This window comes from Bufo bufo, chromosome 2, assembly GCF_905171765.1.
Source record: "Bufo bufo chromosome 2, aBufBuf1.1, whole genome shotgun sequence".
Lineage (NCBI taxonomy): Eukaryota > Metazoa > Chordata > Amphibia > Anura > Bufonidae > Bufo > Bufo bufo.
In genome coordinates this window covers 657745350-657766116 of record NC_053390.1, presented here as the reverse complement: position 1 = coordinate 657766116, position 20767 = coordinate 657745350, and the positions used below count along the sequence as shown (strand labels likewise).

The 20767-nt window shown below is 42.6% G+C and overlaps 1 protein-coding gene across 1 annotated transcript in view; it reads right to left on the bottom strand.

Moving 5' to 3' along the window:
- Positions 1-20767, bottom strand: part of MND1 (meiotic nuclear divisions 1) — a 124478-nt gene that overhangs the window by 18967 nt on the left and 84744 nt on the right. Inside the window, exons 5-6 of the mRNA XM_040420515.1 lie at positions 19366-19440; positions 2253-2367 (exon numbers count right to left, since the gene is read on the bottom strand). Coding sequence (XP_040276449.1) covers positions 2253-2367; positions 19366-19440 — 190 coding nt within the window. The remainder of the gene's footprint in view (positions 1-2252; positions 2368-19365; positions 19441-20767) is intronic.

Here is a 20767-nt window from a genome sequence, read left to right as displayed (position 1 = left end):
CTCTGTTGGCTCTCTGTGTCTGCAGTGACAGCTGCTCGCTCAGCTTTCCTCCTCTTCTCCTGCGCCGATGGACCGCCTCCTTTCTGCAGTTTTTGAGCCGCTAGCCGGCACATGCGCATAAGCTAATGCGATGCCGTGCCAGCAATGGCCATCGCAGTGCGCATGCCCCGGCCAAGGAAGTCAGCGCGCAGGCGCGGGATCTCGCTGAGGGGGAGAGAAAACAGATGGGCGGGCAGAGGAAGAGGCTGGGCGGGGATAAGAGCCGAAGAGGCAGAGCCGCCTGGGCACCAACGCGGTGGACGCCGCCCCTGGGCACTTGCGAGCCCTCATTTACATATGCTTCAAAGTTCGTTTTTGGCAGTTTTACAAGTCCACAAAAGCATATACAGGTACCGTTTTAATCATCTGTGTTGCGGCTACAGCGCTATGGGAACTGTCAAAAAGGGGTAAATGTGCTGACAGACTCCCTTTAACAGACATTTAGGCTGAGTTCACACGAGCGGATGCCGTGCGTGGCATCCGCTCCGTGAAAGAGTGCCAAGACCCGATGCAGACTGCAGAGGCACGGAGCATTAACATGACTGATAATGCTCCGTGCCTCTCTGTGATCTCTTTACTACGAAATCACAGTGACAACAGCGCCTACACCATGCAGTTTTACCAACCGGCCACGATCCCTTGAGAAAGGTCTTTGACAGGACCGAAACGTTGGGACATAGCAAGGCCTACAAAAATATATATATGTGATTTTTGCTTATATCACAGTTATGGCGCGACTAGTCATATATTGACAAATCTTGTGAAATACCAATGTGTACCTACAATAAATTTGCAAAGTAAAAAGATATTGGTGTGCCGTGGATTATCTCTATATGTTCCCAATAACTGGCTTGAATAATTGAACAAATGCTCGTTTATCCTTTGATGGGCATCTTCCATCAGGATGAAAGATACACGATTATCAGCAGCGCATCTCTCTGTGTGATCAAAGATGGACTGCCAATAATAAATTGAAAAGAATGAGAGAGGAATGACTATGGTCACAATCCTCCCGCATTCAGTTTTCATAGGTCAGGCGGCTGCAAATGGGATTTGTTCTCATCCATTAGCGCTAGCACTGCCGGAAGATCAGGCAGTGTAATACTACCCTTAGAAGGGTCATCTGAAATTAGGACTTTCAAATTCAGTATGGACTATACATGGTTTTAGAGGCTAAAGGGGTGGTAAAACTAATAAGAAAAATTAATTAGAGACAGGATGTATAAAAAATATATAAAACAGCAATATGCCAGGTATTAGCATTTCGGTGCACCCTAGCTCTACGGATGTGCACAGAAACCTCTCCTCTTCTCGGTGATTACCAAACAATTTGAACAAAATCAGTATCCTGATGAAAGCAGCAACGGATTACAATACAGAACTGTTTTAATAAGGTACTCTATGAGAGCCCAACCAAGTACTGTGCTCGGGGGCGTAGCTAAAGGCTCCTGGGCCCTGGTGCAAGAGTTCAGTTGGGCCCCCCCTTATCTCAGTGCTTTGTGGCCAGGAGCAGGGAAGCACATAGACTTCATGCTGCCTGAGGCGATAATTGAAACAGCACCCCACCCCCATGCCAAATTCTTGACCCCCCCCCCCCCTTCAGCCATAGATGTTACTTAATAGCATACACTTTCTATAATACCAGTGTCTTATGTAGCACAAGGGTCTTTGGGCCCCCTCAGACTCCTGGGCCCTGGAGTGACCGATACCTCTGCAACCCCTATAGCTACGCCCCTGACTGTGCTTGGGTCAATATGCTAAATCACAGACTCACTTTAAACAGTTACCATGTTAGACAAAATGACTACTTTGTCTTTGATAAGTTACTTAAGGAAGAAAGTTAATGGGGTTGTGTCAATCTACACTCATGAACTAATCAATGGGATAGGTAAGCGTTTGCTCATCAGTAGTCACACTACCAGAACCCCTACTGATCACGAGAATGTGGGTCCCATATCCCCCATTGGAATGAAGAGGTGGTCGTACGTATGCATGCCCCTCCCGTCAAACTGTGTGGCAGTGATGAAGATAGTGGAGAACTGTATTCAGCTATCACTCCCACAGACTTTGAAGGCAGCATTACTACACTTAAACATGGGACGTGGCAACCCTGGGTTGATTATGGGGCAATCCGTTTAAACAAAAAAAGGTTGCAATTTGGCATGAATGCTGCATATCCCAAAATGGACCTCTATTCATAAAACTGAACTTACGAATTTCGTCTATAACATCTGGATCACATTCCTTGTATTTTTCCAGCTCTGTCGCTAGTTGCTGCCTTTGCTGCCTCAATGACGCGAGCTCCTCAGCCAGCTTTGTCCGCTCTTCCTGTAAGATCAGTTCATAATGTAACCAACAGCACAATTCAGAGACGTCCATTCACAAGCAGCAGAACTGGAAATGCAGCACTGTGCTAAAATGCAACAAGTTGTCAATTTCTTAATACATTTCTGGGAGAAATAAGAGAGGAAAGGCACAATATACAGTTCTAGGAAAAGGTGCTCCAGAAAAGTTATTTGATGCAGAATACAAGTATTTACTAAAGCGCAGGAATGGTGACCAGTCCCCTTTAAGAATGAACCATGCTCCTGGATGTGAAGTACTCTCTCTCGCCAGCTGTGTAGCACAGAACTTGGCTTGGTGATTTGCATTCTGGGAAGGGTCATCTTTAGATCAGGATCTGCACATCTCATTCGACAACAAAAAACGAATCCCTGCACAACTGTGAATATAACGAGGGATATGGGTGACTGCCACATAAAGTCTCTTGCTGGCAGCACACAGCCCTGTGTAAAACTCTAAGGGGACAACCATTTGCAGTGGTGATCAGTCGTCCCCACATTAGAAGAGATGATTGCTGCATATAAACGCAGCTCTCACCGCCACTCGACAATCAGGCAATTATTGGGAATGTTTGGCTTCCCGATAATTGCCTGTGCATCAGCCCCTTTCAAAGGGCCATAATAGTACAAGATATAAGTAATGCAATTTATTTGCAGAGTTACTAAAATTTGCATACAAAAGAACAAAGAATGGTCCCTATTTACTAAATCCTCAGGGGGGGAAAAGGGTTATTTTTGCTTAAAAAAATCCACCTAAAATCTTTTATCACATTGCAAAGAAGTACAGTATATACTGTATAAGATTGAAAATATAAAGTCTACTAAGGCTGCTACCTCAAGGGTGCTGCTTAACTAGCGATACATTTTATCTTTTTTTTTTAATCCCATCCCTTTGGTGCCTAAAGGGCTCCTTACATGGGCCAAGAGTCCGCCATTCATAGGAACTCTATCAATTACCTACCTGTGTAAAGGTGCCACCGATGAGCAAACAAAACGCTTGTTCATCGGGTAATAGTTATTTCGTGCATTGTTCGCTGGCAGCAGATCGTGCTGTGTAATCACACTCAAACAAACAATGATTCCGTAAGGAGATGAGTGATAGCATTAGTGATTGCTCCTCCGCATACTGTAGAGGAGACTTCGCCGGCTGTATGATCCAGTGTAAAGGGACCTTTAGGCTGCTGCTCTGCCTCACCCTTGTTATACACTGCGGCTCTGTATTTCAGATTGGCTGATGTGTATAAGCACAAGCCCAGCATAATCTGATAAGTATATCTGTTTATATTGGGATAATTTCATGTGTCACAATGATAAGGTTATTACAAACTACAAGAAACCTAACAGAGAACATTAAAAAGAGGTTATCCAGTGTCTAAAACATGGCCCCAAATGCCCGGGCCCATCATATAGATTATACTTACCCCACTCCCCAGAGTCGCTTCTGATCCCCGCACGGCCGCAGCTGCATCTCCCCATCACACGGATCAAAACATCCAGGGACAGGGGGAGCAGCCAATAGCAGGCCGTGACGTGGACGAGCCTCCCCAGCATCGCGTTTGACGCTAGGGAGTGGGGTACATATAATGTATATGAGGGGCCCAGGCATTTGGGGGCATGTTTTAGACATTGGATAACCCCTTTAACACTATAAAGTACTTACTAGGGCATTCTGGTTTCAATGAAGGGGTACCCCATGTCTGTAGAGGGCAGAGAGTGAGTACAAAGCGTGACTTTTCATGGAGGACCCTGCAAATCTGTACATTATACAGACAGGCCTTTGTTTTCTAAGAGCACCATGAAGTGATTCATTACTCCTATAAAATTAAACACATGCTGCTTGATTTCACAGATAAAAGTGAAAAGTTCAAGAAACTTGGTTGGAACTTCCCCCTTAATGGTGGCTCTGCAGGATGCATTATTTCTCATAATACACTGTCCTCCCATCTTTTCTCATGCTTCACTCTAGGGAGCTTCTACTGTTGCAGATACCAAACCTTTTTATTTTACCATTTCCATACAGAACAAACATTTTCCAATGCATCCTGTCACTGTATTGCTGAATAATTAGGCCGATTTGTCATTCAGAGGTTTAGGACAATCTAGATCTAAATCTAGGTGACAACCTCCGATCAGGAATCGTTTCTAATCTCCATTTGTTACCAATAAAAGGACATGTGTACTTTAATGACAGGAATGAAGTTCCCTACGGTTTGCTAAATTCCCCTTTGAATTTGTGTTCAGTTTTGAAGTATGCGCTCCTCCACAAAATATACGGTCTGTAACGCAACAGGGGAAGGTGGAAAAGGTCAATATTCTGCAGACGTCTACAGAGATTAGTTACAGAACCAACAAATCATCATATGTCCTGGCTGGTACAAGAGCAAGTAAATTCCCGTATTATACAACCAGGATATCTCAGGTGGTGAATATATCAGACGCTGCAGTTTACCGATGGCCAGGGAAACATAGTTTATATGAAATGGCAAGGTCACAAAACAACAAATCAAAACAGGCAAAATAACTTACAGAAGACATGATTTTCTCCCTCCCACTGAGGGAACTTCATGTCATCCATTTGAGTCGACGCCTGATGTTGCCTCACTCATTTCAGTGTCTCTCTTTCCTGATTGCATCAATGCCAAGTATAAGCACTTTCTAAAAGTCTGGTATGTTAATGGTGCAAAGGATCCATGGTGCGGTCACTGTGGCTGTATCGTGATGAGCTCATTTACAATTAATTGTTCTGTGCAGACGCCTGGTGGATGTAACGTGTTTCCAGAGAGAACATCACTCCACCATGTCAGTAAACCCAGGCAGCAGGACCTGCCTGATCATTCAGGGCAGTCCCCACAGTCTCTGCCCTCCTGTCCTTCAGTCTGTTTGGGACATTTGTTCAATGTGGTCACATCACTGTTCTTGGATAGAAACATAGAATGTGTCGGCAGATAAGAACCATTTGGCCCATCTAGTCTGCCCAATATACTGAATACTATGAATAGCCCTTGGTAGGGATCGACCGATATTGATTTTTTAGGGCCGATACCGATAATTTGTGAACTTTCAGGCCGATAGCCGATAATTTATACAGATATTCTGGGAATTTTCATTTTTGAGAAAAAAAAAATTTCCTACACAAATCTGCTGAAAATTAATATGTTTATTGTTAATGTGTATTTTTATTTTATTTTTTTAAATCTTTTTAATTTATACTTAATATTTTTGTGTTTTTTTTTTTTTACTAACTTTTAGCCCCCTTAGAGACTAGAACCCTTGTCCCATTCACCCTGATAGATCTCTATCAGGGTGAATAGGAGCTCACACTGTCCCTGCTGCTCTGTGCTTTGTGCACACAGCAGCATGGAGCTTACCATGGCAGCCAGGGCTTCAATAGCGTCCTGGCTGCCATAGTAACCGATCGGAGCCCCAGGATTACACAGCTGGGGCTCCGATTGGAACTGCCACCAATGAGGAGGAGGGGACCCTGTGGCCACTGCCACCAATGACTTTAATACTGGGGGGCACACTGCGCCACCAATGAAGATAACTCACCCATTAATTCAAATACAGGAGGAGGACCTGAGGCGTTGTCTGCCGCGGATCGCAGCTCCCTGTCATAGAGGTCGGGTGCCGGCTATATATCCTGTATTTGAATTCATGGGTGAGTTAGGATGAGCAGGGGAGAGGGGATCCTGTGGCCACTGCCACCAATGATTAATACTGGGGGGGGCTTGGGTGGGGGGGCGCACTGCGCCACCAATGTTTTTACTATTGGGAATGGGATGGGGGTGGGGGGCGCACTGCGCCACCAATGATTAATACTGGGGGGCTTTGGGGGGGGGCGCACTGCGCCACCAATGAAGTTAAGTCTCTCAATCATTCATGCCGCGCCAAATGGCTACCAAGGACTGCAGTGAGAGTCCACAAACTATCTCACTCCTGGTGCCAATGGCTACAGTGAGTGAGGGGGAGCAGGCCTGACTATATACTCACACTAATTAAAATCAGCCTATAGGGCAGACAAGGTGGTCAGGAGCACCTTGTCTGCCCTATAGGCTGATTTTAATTAGTGTGAGTATATAGTCAGGCCTGCTCCCCCTCACTCACTGTAGCCATTGGCACCAGGAGTGAGATAGTTTGTGGACTCTCACTGCAGTCCTTGGTAGCCATTTGGCACCGGGGGTGTTGTGGAGTGGGCCTGCATGCATGTTGGTACCTGCACTTATTGGTTACAGTGGAGGCCATTTTGGCACCCAAAATGACAGTTATTTTAGCAGACCCAGCATGCATGTGGAACCTACACTCCCTGAAATGTATGGTAGCCATCATGGCACTTAGGTAGAATTTAGTGTTAGGAACCCGTCTAAACAGAGATCGCCTTGACCTGCGGCAGACGGGCTCAAATAATTTTCTACAAAACGATTTGCCAAGTATCTCTCACTTATAGTGTAGCACTTGTAATTATTATGCAATTTTGTACTCTATATTGCAGTGAGTTGTCGCATTGCATGTTTTGTCTGACCCCCTTTTTTTTGTCTTTGCATGATCTCCCTGAAGTAAACCCATGCCGTTTTTCATCTTTCAATCCATGGGATTTTAGATGTTCCACAATCCTCTCCTTAAAGGGATCCTGTCATGAGATTTTAAACCTGCTTGTGGCTCTATTAGCCCAAAAAAACTGTTTTTTATAACCGGTCAATCGCCTACCTAAGGTGCCCAAGGGGACGTCAGTTAATACAGGGTGCCCGGTCCTTTTCCTTCATTTTCCTTTGTAAAAACTGAACAGAAATATTCATTGAGGCAGTCAGCTAGTTCTTTATCTTCTTCCATATACCTTCGTCCTTTTTTTATTTATTTGGTAATTCCTTGTTTTAGTTTCCTTTTTTCATTTATGTATCTGAATAATGTCTTATCGCCTTTTTTCACTGACTGAGCAAATTTCTCTTCTGCCTGTGCTTTAGAAGCTCTTATAACTTGTTTGGCCTCTCTCTGCCTAATCTTATAAATTTGCCTGTCATCCTCTGTTATTTTTTATAATTACTAAATGCTATCTTTTTGTTTTTAATGATTTTGGCCACTTCTGCTGAGTACCACAGTGGTCTCTTCCTTTTTTTGCTTTTACTGATAAGCCTAATGCAATTTTCTGTTGCCTTCAATAGTGCCACTTTTAAGTAGTCCCATTTCTCCTGGACTCCATTGAAACTGTTCCAATCTGATAGGGACTCTTATACCACTAATATAATTTTAGAAAAGTCAGTTTTTCTAAAATCTAAAACTTTTGTTTTTGTGTGGTGTGACTCAGTCACTGTACTTATAGTAAACCACACTGACTGGTGATCACTAGATCCCAAGCTTTCCCCTACAGTAATATCAGATACCAAATTCCCATTTGTGAATACTAAATCTAAAATAGCCTCCTTATGGGTTGGCTCCTCAACTACTTGCTGTAGAGATAATCCCAGTAGGGAATTTAGAATATCTGTACTCCTGGCAGAACTAGCTATTTTGGTTTTCCAGTTTACATCACGAAGATTAAAGTCTCCCTAACTTCCCCCTTTAATGTCATTTTAGCTATTTCCTCAACTAGTAGATCATCTAATTCTTTGACTTAGCTAGGTGGTCTATATATCACACCTACACGAGTTAGGCTACTTTCACACCTGCATTAGTTGCGGATCCGTCTGGTATGTGCACAGACGGATCCGCACCTATAAATGCAAATGATGGTATCTGTTCAGTACGGATCCGTCTGCATAACTTAGTCAAAAAAAAGTCTAAGTCAAACTGATCCGTCCTGACTTTACATTGAAAGTCAATGGGGGACGGATCCGTTTACAATTGCACCAATATTGTGTCAATGTAAACGGATCCGTCCCCATTGACTTGCGTTGTAAGTCAGGACGGATCCGTTTGGCTCCGCATCGTCAGGCGGACACCAAAACACTGTAAGCAGCATTTTGGTGTCCGCCTCAAAAGTGGAACGGAGACCGAACGCAGCCAAACTGATGCATTCTGAACGGATCCTTATCCATTCAGAATGCATTGGGGCTGAACCAATCCGTTTTGGACGGCTTTTGAGAGCCCTGAAACGGATCTCACAAGCGGACCCAGAAACGCCAGTGTGCAAGCAGCGTTTTGGTGTCCGCCTCCAGAGCGGAATGGATTTAATTACTTTCAGTATAAAGCTGTAGTCTGCTCTCACTACATTCATTGGAAGCTGTCTAGCACCAGGAAAGGTATAGAGTGGGCTCGGCATGCATGTTGGTACCTGAATCCCTTGTAATGGAGGCCATTATGGCACAAAAAATGGAAAAAGGCAGAGTGGATCCAACATGCATGTGGATCCAACACTCCCTGAATTTTATAGCGGCCATTATGGCGCATAACAGGTAGTATTTAGTGTTAGGACCCGTCTAACAGAGATCGCCTTGACGTACGGCAGACGGGCTCAGATGGTTTTGTACAAAATGCATTGGCCAGCATCTCACTTTATAATTAAGCGTAGCATTAGCACCATAATTTTTGTAATCATTATTTTTGTGACTATGGCATTGTTGTACTTTATCTGATTTGCAGGGTGCTGCTGCATTGTCTTTTTTTCTTCTACGCTTCCAGAGTGGAATGGAGGCGGAACGGAGCCAAACTGATGCATTCTGAATGGATCCGCATCCATTCAGAATGCATTGGGGCTAAACTTATCTGTTTGGGGCCGCTTGTGAGAGCCTTGAAATGGATCTCAGAGGCGGACCCAGAAAAGGCAGTGTTAACGTAGCCTTACCTTATGATTATCATTGTTCTCGCTAACTTGTATCAAATTAGATTTTATGCTATCTTTCACATACAGGGACACCCCTCCCCCTTCTTGCCTTCTCTGTCTTTCCTATATAGAGAGAACCTTGGTATTGTTATATCCCAGTCATTACTCCCATTGAACCACGTTTCAGTAACGGCCACTAAATCTATATTCTCAGATGCCATTATAGCCTCAAGTTCATTGATCTTATTCCCTTAACTGCGAGCATTTGTAGACGAGAATCTGAGCTTGTCATTTCTTAACCTTTGTGCTTCTGGCATTGTTCAAGGGGGCAGTCGGACTGCTGGAATATCACTCTTTTGCCCCCTTTCCTAGTTTAAATGCTCCTTAGCAAATACTTGGAACTGTTCACTGAGGACATTCGTTCCCTTGAGAGAAAGATGCAAACCATCTTTCTTGTACAGTTCTTTTCCATTCCAACGAGAGCTAACATGAGACACAAAGCCAAACCCTTGGTTCAGAAACTATTCACCAAGCCACACATTGAATTCCTTAATGCGCATCTTCCTGTCATGCTGAAGGTTATGCATAGGCAAAACTGCAGAGAATGAAACAGTTGATGCAACCTCCCGTATATAATTTCCAAGTGTGTGAAAAGCTTCTGTCACCTTTGAAACCTCATTGCAAGCCAGATCATTTGTCCCAAGATAGGCAATGACATCCACCTCCCTTTCCTGCTTTGCTTGCCTAACAATATTAAGGATCCGTCGTCTATCCCTGCTAGCGGTAGCACCAGGGAGACATCTCACAACACCATTTTCCTCAAACTTCATACCTCTTATGATGGAATCGCCCACAAACAACTGCTTACTATCAGTCCTAACCTTCTCCTTTTTGTCTTTGGCTGCAGTCTTGCATACTTAAGGCATGGGAGATGATTGTTTCTCACCCACTGTGCTTGAGCCATCCTCCATATTGCTCTTGCACTCTGAAAGTGCTGCAAATGCTTAAATTATGCTATACTAGTCCACATCTACTTTTCACCATCAGCTCTGCAACCTCAGAGCTCTGCTACACCCATGACTCTGCTACATCTACAACTCTGTTACACCATCAATGGAAAAATAAAAAAGTTATGACTCTGGGAAGACTGGGAAGAATAATGAAAATGTAAAAGACAAAAAATCCTGCGCTTGGATCAGATGTGTAAACAATGGACGGCAGAACGCGTTTTAACCATCTAATTGCTTTCCCAGCAGTACTCTAGCTCCGTCTACTTGTTCAGCAACTGCGCAGAAGCAGATGACCGCTGCCATCTGGATTCCTATGGACAACATCACTGTCCATCGTTTCCACATTTGATCCGTGGACAGCAGTGGGCCTTGGGCTGCTCACTTTGCTTAGCAACAGAATACTTATTGGTTATAAGATGGGAAGCACTTTTACAAATACTCATTTGAAAAATTAACCCCTTAAGCATGCAACCTAGTTTGGTACTTAAGGAACTGAATTTTTGGGGGCACTTATAATGTATATTTTTTTTAATTTTTTATTTTGGGGGGGATGAAGAAAAAAAAAACTTTCTGCCTTTGTTTTTAGGGTTTCATGTTTCATGTTCACTGCATGGTAAAAATTACATGTTGAGTTTATTGTGAGGATCAGTATGATTATGAAGATATCAAATTTATATTTTGTATCCTGTTTTAATACTTTTACAAAATTAAAAAGCTTTGTCTTGTGTTAGAAAATTTTCTGACACCTCTGTAACCTTTTTATTTTTCTGCTGATGGAGCTTTGTGATGGCTTTTTTTTTTGCAGCGCAAGCTTTATTTTTATTGATACTATTTTGGGATACATAGAAACTTTTGATAATTTGTATTCAACTTTTTTGTGACATTGAGGTGCCAAAAATGACGATTCTGATTTATCACCTATAAACTATATATAGGATAGGAGTGGAGTGTCTGATTGGAGGGATCTGATCTCTGGGACACCCACAAATCAACTGAGGTCCCATGTCCCCCATATAAATGGACCACTATAATCTACAAAATGTGATCTTTGCAATATTTAAAAAAAATATAGAATGGTCGTCTGATTATTCAACTATAATTTTGTACATCTTGGTAGGACTCATCATTTGTATCACAAACACAAATGGAGAGTCACAAATGATGAGGCTGGCGAATCAGATGCCTGTTAGTTCAGATTTTTGGGGGTGTTCGCATTTAGGCACACACTTTAATGCATGGAGGAAATGTCCCCCAGTTCTGGCAAATTTAGCATTTCAATGTCAATCCTGCTAATTAAGAAATTAAGCAGAATTATCTTGGGAAAATATTTAGTAGAATTTTTTATAATCAATGTTTTAAACAATGTTTTCCTCTATCCTGTCTGCATAGACACAAACATAAAACCACATCATAATAAGAGGGTATGAGGCCTTGCTTTGCTGCATAAAGCTAAACTCCATGTGACTGAGGCAGATTCATGATGCCCGAATCCAGTTCTTCTGGCTTTATGCGTGATATAAAACCTGCCATAACTTGCTGGGCCATAGCATAGAAACAATCCAGACATGTCAGATGACTACAACAAATCTCAAACTTGGTGTGTGTGAAGGCATTGTCATGAAGAAATCCTTCAGGCCACCTCATACCATTTGTAGGTATTGTATGAGTATTAGCAAAAATGCATCTATATTAAAAGTAAATGTATCCTTAAAGTAGAGTCATAGGGAAGGACATAAGAATTACTACATGCATTCAATAAAGAGAGCAGGCAGGAGGTCTTAATACACTAGTCATCTCTGCAAGCTGAAAACAAGGCACAAAGTCATGTTGTCAACCCAGAGAAGACCTGAATGGAAATGAACATGGGCATTTCTATGGTTCATGTATTAAAACTTTTTGAAAGGCTTTCTGAGATTTTGATACTGCTGACCTATCCTCAGGATATGTCATCAGTATCTGATCGGTGAGGTCCAACACCCGGAACCCCCGCCGATCAGCTGTTCGAGAAGGCACCGGTGCTCCTGTGAGCGCCATGACCTTCTTCATGCTCACCAAGCACAGCATTGTACATTGTATAGTGGATGTGCTTGGTATCTCGGTCAGCCTCATTCACTTCTATGGGGCGGAGCTGCGCCTAGGCCATGTAGTCACTCGGCCTAGGGAAAGCAGTGAGAAGGCTGCAGGACTACTGAACAGCTGATTGGTGGGGGTCCCAGGTCTTGCACTGCCACTGATCAGATAGTGATGAGCTATACAGAGGACAGATCATCAGTATTAAAGTCCTGGAAAACCAATTTAAGGCCATTTTTCTTAATAGTATCTACTTCATTTGAATTTAACTATTCAATTCTTAAAAGGTAGTGGCCTTGCTTGTGGGGATCCAGCTAGTTTGCCGAGCATAACAGGCAGTGTTCTGTCAAACGGCATATGCAAATTAGCCCTCCTCCAAAAGGAAGAAAACGGTCTCTCTACTGCCACCTATAGGCAAGTCAAAGTGCAACCTACTCTGTACTGATGAGCAGCAAAAACTCAGAAACTGTGCTGTCTACAGATGGGTTTTTCTAGGTGGCTAGTTTGAGGCCTCCTTAATGGATGGGACATTGCCCTACAGGGCAGCTAGTCAATGGTGGCACTAGAGAGACACTTTTCTTATTTCTGGAAGAGAGCTAATTAACACAATTATCCCAATAAACCATGCCAAAAAATGATCTCCTACAATTAATAGAAGCCATACATTAATATTATAAACATCTATACCACAGAAAAATTTGTTTTATTGTGCTAATGTTTTAAAGCTTTCCAAAAAATGCTGCATCATCTGTTCTGTGAACATGGTACAATAGAGAGAAAACGCTACCCAATCCACTACACAATTAGGCCACCAACTGAGACGAGTGCTCATTATACCCAGAAAAGCAAAGCTAACCTGTATCTTCCCATCTCTTTGTTTGTGCCATATGAACAGGGAGCTCTTTATTGAGAAGTATCTTGCTGTGAAGTTATATCTAGGGTGCCTGAAGAATTGCAAAGCACTTTATTTTACTGTCCGTAAAAGCGGTTTGTATTTGGCCAATGCATTTCCACAATCTCATCATAAGCATTTAAAAAAAACATTCCCAAAATAATTTCCATAAATATTAGACCAAATCAGAGTTCTTCAGGCGGGCAGTATGCTTTTCAAACCTGTAATATATTCTCCTCCAAGCTCAATAAAACCCGCCACACATATTTACATGAATTACCACAAGAAAACTGCATGTTTATGTATAAGGCGTAGAGCTGGTCTGGGTGGATTCATCAAATCTGAAGAACAGCGTACGTTACACATTTCTAAAGGATTGCTGAGCCTACAAAATGTACAATTTGGAATAGTAATGCTGTTTATTTCTTAAATTTGGCAAAATATTATTTTACATATAAACATACTCTTGGTAAAATCAGCTGAATATAGATAAGCACAGGTAAACTACCATGCAATGCAGACTAGGGTTGTCACGATACCAAAATTTTGAGTCGGTTTTGATACCATAAAAAATATTGCGATACTTGATACCTTTCAATACCACGCCAAAAAAAAAAAAAGCATTGCGCATTCCGCATATTATGGACTGTCCGGCACATAATAGAACAGTCCTATCCTATTTTTTTTTTTCTGTTACGAAGTTCACCTCATAAGAGATATTTTTTATATTTTAATAGTTTGGACTTTTCGGACATAGCAATATGTTTATTTATTTATTGTTTATATATTTTATGTGTAAAATTGGGAAAGGGGGTGATTTAATATTTTAGTGTTTGTTTTTTAAAACTTTTTATTTTTTCTACTTAGGGGCTAGAACCTAGGATCTTTTAATCCCTTGTCCTATTTACCCTAATAGAGCTCTATAAAGCCTCATTCACACGTCCGTGTCCGTGCTCAAATCCGTGAGCAGGTGGTCAGTGATGCATCCGTGAAGCTGTCCATGAAGGATCCGTGTGTCCGTTTTTTGCTGTCTGTGTTGCATCCGTGTTTCACTGACACTAAACAGCTGAAAAAGAATTTTCAAAGCATCTCTTCCTAATGATCCGTGAAACACGGATGGCATCCATGCTGCATCTGTGGTTTTCACGGACCCATAGACTATAATGGGTGTGAGGGATCTGGGAACACGGACCAAGATAGGACATGATTCGTTCTGAAAACACGGACCCACGGACCATGATAAAACACTGATGTGTGAATACACAAATAAATGGGGACGTGTGCTGTCCGCGGAGAACACGTACAGCACACATATGTGAAACACTGATGTGTGAATGAGGCTTTAGGGTGAATAGCACTCTCCCTGCTGCCCTTTGCACACAGCAGCAGGAAAGTTATCATGGCAGCCAGGGCTTCAAGCAGCATCCTGGCTGCCATGGTAACCGATCGGAGCCCCGTGATTTCACTGCTGGGGCTCTGATTGGAACTGCCACCAATGAGGAGGAGGGGACCCTGTGGCCACTGCCACCAATGACTTTAATACTGGGGGGCACACTGCGCCACCAATGAAGATAACTCACCCATTAATTCAAATACAGGAGGAGGACCTGAGGCGTTGTCTGCCGCGGATCGCAGCTCCCTGTCATAGAGGTCGGGTGCCGGCTATATATCCTGTATTTGAATTCATGGGTGAGTTATCTTCATTGGTGGTGCAGTGGCCACAGCCCCTCCCCTCCTCTTCCCCTCTGTTTTCTCATTGGTGGCAGCGGCCCAGGGGGGAGGGAGGGACTGCTACCTTCTCCCTGTGCTGCTGAGGGAACATGGCTGAGAGCCGTGAGCTCCATGTTCTCTGATACTGGGCTGTGCAGTAACGCAGCCTAATATCGGTAAAAGGCAAATCCCGGTATCGAATCGATACCGGCACAAAAGTATCGATTGGGTATCGATAATTCAATACCCGATGCAACCCTAATGCAGACTATAACTGTGAAACTTTTACTGTAAGGAAAGGTATGGAGGAAGAATGATTTGGTTATAAGTAGACATAAACTGGAAGAAGTAAGACCTGCTAGATGTAATATGCATTCGTGATGCAGAAAGCTCAGCCCATAGACCTCTAATGTCTGCAAAAGTATGGCAGCGGCAGAGAGACTGTGCTGCCTCGCTGCCCCCTCCTCAAACTGTTCTTCTCCTTGGCCAGGTCATAATTTCATATAAAAGTATGTGTTAGGGGGGGTTCACATCACTGTTATTTTTCTGTTCTTCTGATCCGTCAGAAGAACAGTAAAATAAAGCGAAAAACGGATATGGTCATCAGTTATGCACATTTGGCGTCCGTTTGTGCCATTTCCGTCTCATATAGTTTGGTTTTTTTTAGATGGAAAAAAAGTACTGCATGCAGGACTTTTTCAATCTAAAAAACGGATCTCAGAAATGAGTAAAACGTATGCCAAGTGTGCACAGAAACAATTTTTCACAGGATCTGTTTTTTTTTACCGGATCGTTTTTCTTTTTCTATTTGGATCAGAAGAATGGAAAAATAACACAGATGTGAACTCTCCCTTACTGAGTATTAGGCTACATGCACACGACCGCGCAATTTGGAAAATGGAACGGGTCGCCCATTCTAGAAATGCCTATTCAAAATAGACACGAATAGTACGTGTTCTATTTTTTTGCCGGGCCACGGAATGAAGTAACGGATGTGGACAGCATAGGGAGTGCTGTCCACATCTTTTGCGGCCCCAATTGAAGTGAATGGGTCCACATCTGAGCCGCAGAAAATGCGGCTCAGATGCGGACCCAAAAAACTTTTGTGTGCATGAGGCCTTAGATTTAGATAAGACCCATGTGAGAATGGAATACAAATAAGGTATTGTGAAAGAATCCCATCAATTTCGAGGGGCTCCACCCACAATCATATGTGTATGGGTACAAGCACACTGCCCCCTGCTGTCTACCATTTCTAGAAGCAGATTAGAACCCATCCATCATGTTTCTACAGGAGCTTGTCTCACTACCCCCATCATAGAAAGACTGTTCAAACTGAAGGAGCACATTTCTAGGAAACCTAACCATTCCACTGTTCCACTGAGGATGTGATGCCAGAAATACTAGGGCGGAATTCATCATTGTTCTTCTAGAGTTTTCTGATGTAGAAACTGAAAATTAAGGAACAAATCCTGTTTTGCCCCAAAATTTGTTAATTTTCCCGATTGTTTTCGACACCCTTGACTTTTACAAAAAAAAAAAAAAAAACAGGCAGGGCAGTGGGCGTGCCCTTTAATAATTTGGGCACATCGTAAGTCAGTGTTGCCACTGCTGCGGCCAATCTCTGTCCTCAGCAGTCTACAGTGATTGGCTGCAGTGGTAATGCACTGTATCCAGACACGTCACTGCTGCTATTTGTATTTGCGGGAGTAGCGGACCAGTGCCGCATAAGTATATCATGGGGTTTTTTCAGACATTTTAAGGGTTTCCATTTTTAACTATCTTGGCCAACCCCTTTATTAAAACTGGTGTTTCTGATGCTAGTCTTAATCTCCCCTCACTGTGTCTATAACCTGTGCATCAGTTCTGTGAAAAGTAACCTTTTCATTTATCAAAGTGCTAGGTGGCCATGGCTCTTCATGTGGTGCAGGAGAGCGGAGCTATATGACTAACTGATCCGCTGCAGCTTTCAGCTGCTCCCTTCTCTCACTCACAAGCTGGGGGGAGAGATCACAGATTCCCTGGCCTCTGAACATTCACAGCAGGCTACCCCAAGGATGGAAATATGACACTTCCCCTAATAAGGTCTCTGTCACATCATGTTATGGTTTTATCTCTCCTGTACATATTTTTAACCCCTTACGGAAGCAGCATGTTTTGATGCAATTTTTTTCATCATCACATTTCGAGAACTATTATTTCTCCCCCCCCCCCCCCCCCCCCCCGTGTAGCTGAATGAGGATTTTTCTTTGCAAGACGAGTTCTATTTTTCAATAGCAAAAATTTTTGGTACATATTAACATATAACCGATTTTATATATACAACTATTTGACCACTTTTTATTCCTTTTTTGTGAGGAAATTCTAAATTGTTTTCCTTTTTATGGCATTCACCACACAATATAAATGACATTTTAACTTGATTCTGTGGTTCAATACAATTACAGCAATACCTAACTGAAATAGATTTTTTTTTAATGCTTACTACTTTTTTTTTAGCAGGATAAGCTGTAGTTTTTATTGGTACACATGCAACTTTTTGTTGCTTTATTTTTTAATTTTTTCGGGAGAGGGAATGAACAACTTACAGTTTACAGTGTGGGTTAAATAACGTCATAATGTTATAGTTCAAGTTGTTACATCTCTGCAGATACCAATTTTGTATATTTTTTTAATTTTAGGGTTTTTTCCCCCCTAAAATTCGTAGTAAAAAAAATGTGAAACAGGAGGGGGGGGGGGAGGAGAAGAGAAAGGGTTGTTGCCTTTCTTTCAATTAAAAACATTTTTTACAACATTCATTATTTTCCAAAGACGACTTGTACCTGCAATCCTCTATTCGCTTACATGCTGCACAGAGCTATTTAAGTATTGTGGTATATTCTGCTTGCCTGTCTGTATTGTACTGACAGGCAGCCTGTTAGACCCTGCCTCTAATTGGCTTTGGAAGACAGCCACCCTGGAGGCCATTGATAGCACCCTGGCTACCAATACAACCCATCAGCACACCATCCCTCTAACTGCTTAGATGCTGCAGTTGCTCTTGATGGTGACATCTAAGGGTGCTGGCACACAGTGCAGTTCTGACATGCTTTCAGGATGCAGTTATCTATTTAGCCAGTTTAGCAGCCTTGTTAACCCTGGTGTTCTGCATAGTGGGAAGGATTTAATTAATTTCAGCTAGCTACAATAAGAAACTGCATCCAGAAGTTGCAGCAGGAGGCCAGGCTGTACGTAGCAGCGTGCTCCTGCTGATGATCTTGGAGGTACAGTGGCAGCGTCCCAGAGATCACTATGACCTACATAGGCATCATAGGGCTTAATCAATAGGAGGATCAGATGCAGAACAAGAAAGAGAGGAAACATTCCTGAAGGCAATAGGACGCATCTCCCAAACATGTTGTAATAATATTATGCAAAAACATTATGACTGGTACGCTTTATTTCTTCAGCGAATAAAAACACAGTAATTAGTGTGTAGTGAGAACACAATGACATGCAGGAAGGAATGAAACCAATACAGCAACATCCGCATAATCCAGCATAGCCGGTAGATTCGGATTATTCTGCACTTATTGCTGGCAAAAAGTACAATGTACAACAAAGACAATGCTTCTTAATTGCAAGTGGCAATGAACATTACTCTTCTCCACCAAGCTTATTTTTTATATATATTTCTACAAATTAGTATGATATCCTAAATGTGTAATAATCAGGCATGTCTAGTCTTGGACATCTCCTTTAATAACAAAAAAATATACAGTCAGGTCCATAAATATTGGGACATCAACACAATTCTAGCATTTTTGGCTCTATACACCACCACAATGGATTTGAAATGAAACGAAGAAGATGTGCTTTAACTGCAGACTGTCAGCTTTAGGCCGAATGCACATGGCCGTGTTCCGCACTCGTATAGTGTATTACTCTAGTGCAGCGGCGGCATGAAGCGCACGGCGTCATAGCAACCAATGACGTTGTGCGCTCCTGCTCTGAACAGGAATCCAGCCTGGCATACCACGGACCGCTCTCGGCCGTGTGCATTCGGCCTTAATTTGAGGGTATTTACATCAGTTTGCATATCAGTTAAAGCACATCTTGTTTGTTTCATTTCAAATCCATTGTGGTGGTGTAGCCAAAAATGATAGAATTGCGTTGATGTCCCAATATTTATGGACCGACTGTAGCTGTTGGCATAGTGAAAATAAATGGCACTCGTCTCACTGATCCCCTGTCATTAACAATCCAAGGATGCCCAGCCCCGCACTGTTCTCCACTACTGCTTGTGAAGACGTCCAGACACAGGGACATGTAACCACTGCAGCCAGTCACTAGCGGCAGTGGATCACTACTGTGGCCAGTCATTGCCTGCAGCAGTCGCATAAACCTGTGCCTCAGAACAGTAACTACTGGGGATTGGTGAGGCAAGTATGCCAGTTTCCATTTAGTTTTAGCATATATTTTTTCTCTGGACAATCCCTTTAATGCTAGTTTAAATTAATGTTCCTGGATTAGGGAACAGCAAGTTAAATAGGAAATATAAATCACTACCGTATCTTGGCGTCCAACTTTAGCCTTCTGAACACTTTGCTCCAGCTGCTTTTTCTTCTGACTTGCTTCCGAAAACTAAAAAGATGAGACACAGCACAATGAGATACATCCAGAAATCATATAGAACTGCTGATTGAGAACACTAATTTGAGGGAGTTTTTTTACCTTTATCTTTCTGTTGCTAATTACAATCAGATCCTGAAACACACTATTTTTGTTTTTCTGATTGAAGATATTTTTATGTTTTGTACATTATTATTGGGCAGCCATCTTGCCAGAGCTGTTGGGACCAGCACTTAGGCATATGTTTTACAACGACTATAAGGGCCATACCCTATGGTCTGGAGACAACTCATTGGATTCTATGAGAGTGCTTTAGGCAAGCTCTGTGACCTTTGCAGAGGTCAAGCCTCATTCACACGTCAGTGTTTCACGGACGTGTGCTATACGTGTTCTCCACGGACAGCACACGTCCCTATTCATTTTAATGTGTGTATTCACACATCAGTGTTTTGGCATGGTCCGTGGGTCCGTTTTTTTAGCACAGATGCATGCTCCATTTTGTCAGTGTTTACGGATCCACCCGAAGTAGATTTGCTCATCCCTAATTATACACAATGGGTCTGTGAAAAATACGGATGCCATCTGTGTTTCATCCGTGTTTCACGGATCATTAAGAACAGATACTTTGAAAAAAAAATTTCAGCTGTTCAGTGTCAGTGAAACACGGATGCAACAGCAAAAAACGGACACACGGACCTAACACAGATCCTTCACGGATGCATCACTGACCACCTGCTCACGGACTTGAGCACGGACGTGTGAATGAGGCTTCATTGTGCAGTGAGAGGGAGGAGGTGAGTTCTGACTGTCAAATGAATACTGTGTTTTCAGCTTTATAAGGCTACTTTCACACCAGCGTTTTTGCTGGCTCCGTCATGGATCAGCAAAAACGCTTCAATCATGATAATACAACCATCTGCATCCGTTATGAACGGATCCGTTTGTATTATCTGTAACATGGCCAAGACGGATCCGTCTCTAAAACCATTGTAAGTCAATGGGGGACGGATCCGTTTTCTATTGTGCCAGATTGTCAGTGAAAACGGATCCATCTCCATTGACTTACATTGTGTGCCAGGACGGATCCGTCTTGCTCCGCATTCCATCCCAGGACGCACTCAAAAACGCTGCTTGCTTAACTTTGCTTAACGCTTAACGCTTAACTTAAACGCCCGTGTGAAAGTAGCCTAATAGAGGTGTTACTTTCTAATTATTATGATAATGATGAAATGACTGCAGAGAAGTGATCGCTACAGATCAGTAAATGTCAGACTATTATGATGCTCAGTCGTCACATTGAAAACTGCAAGATTTTAAAAATATTTTAAATACAGAAAAT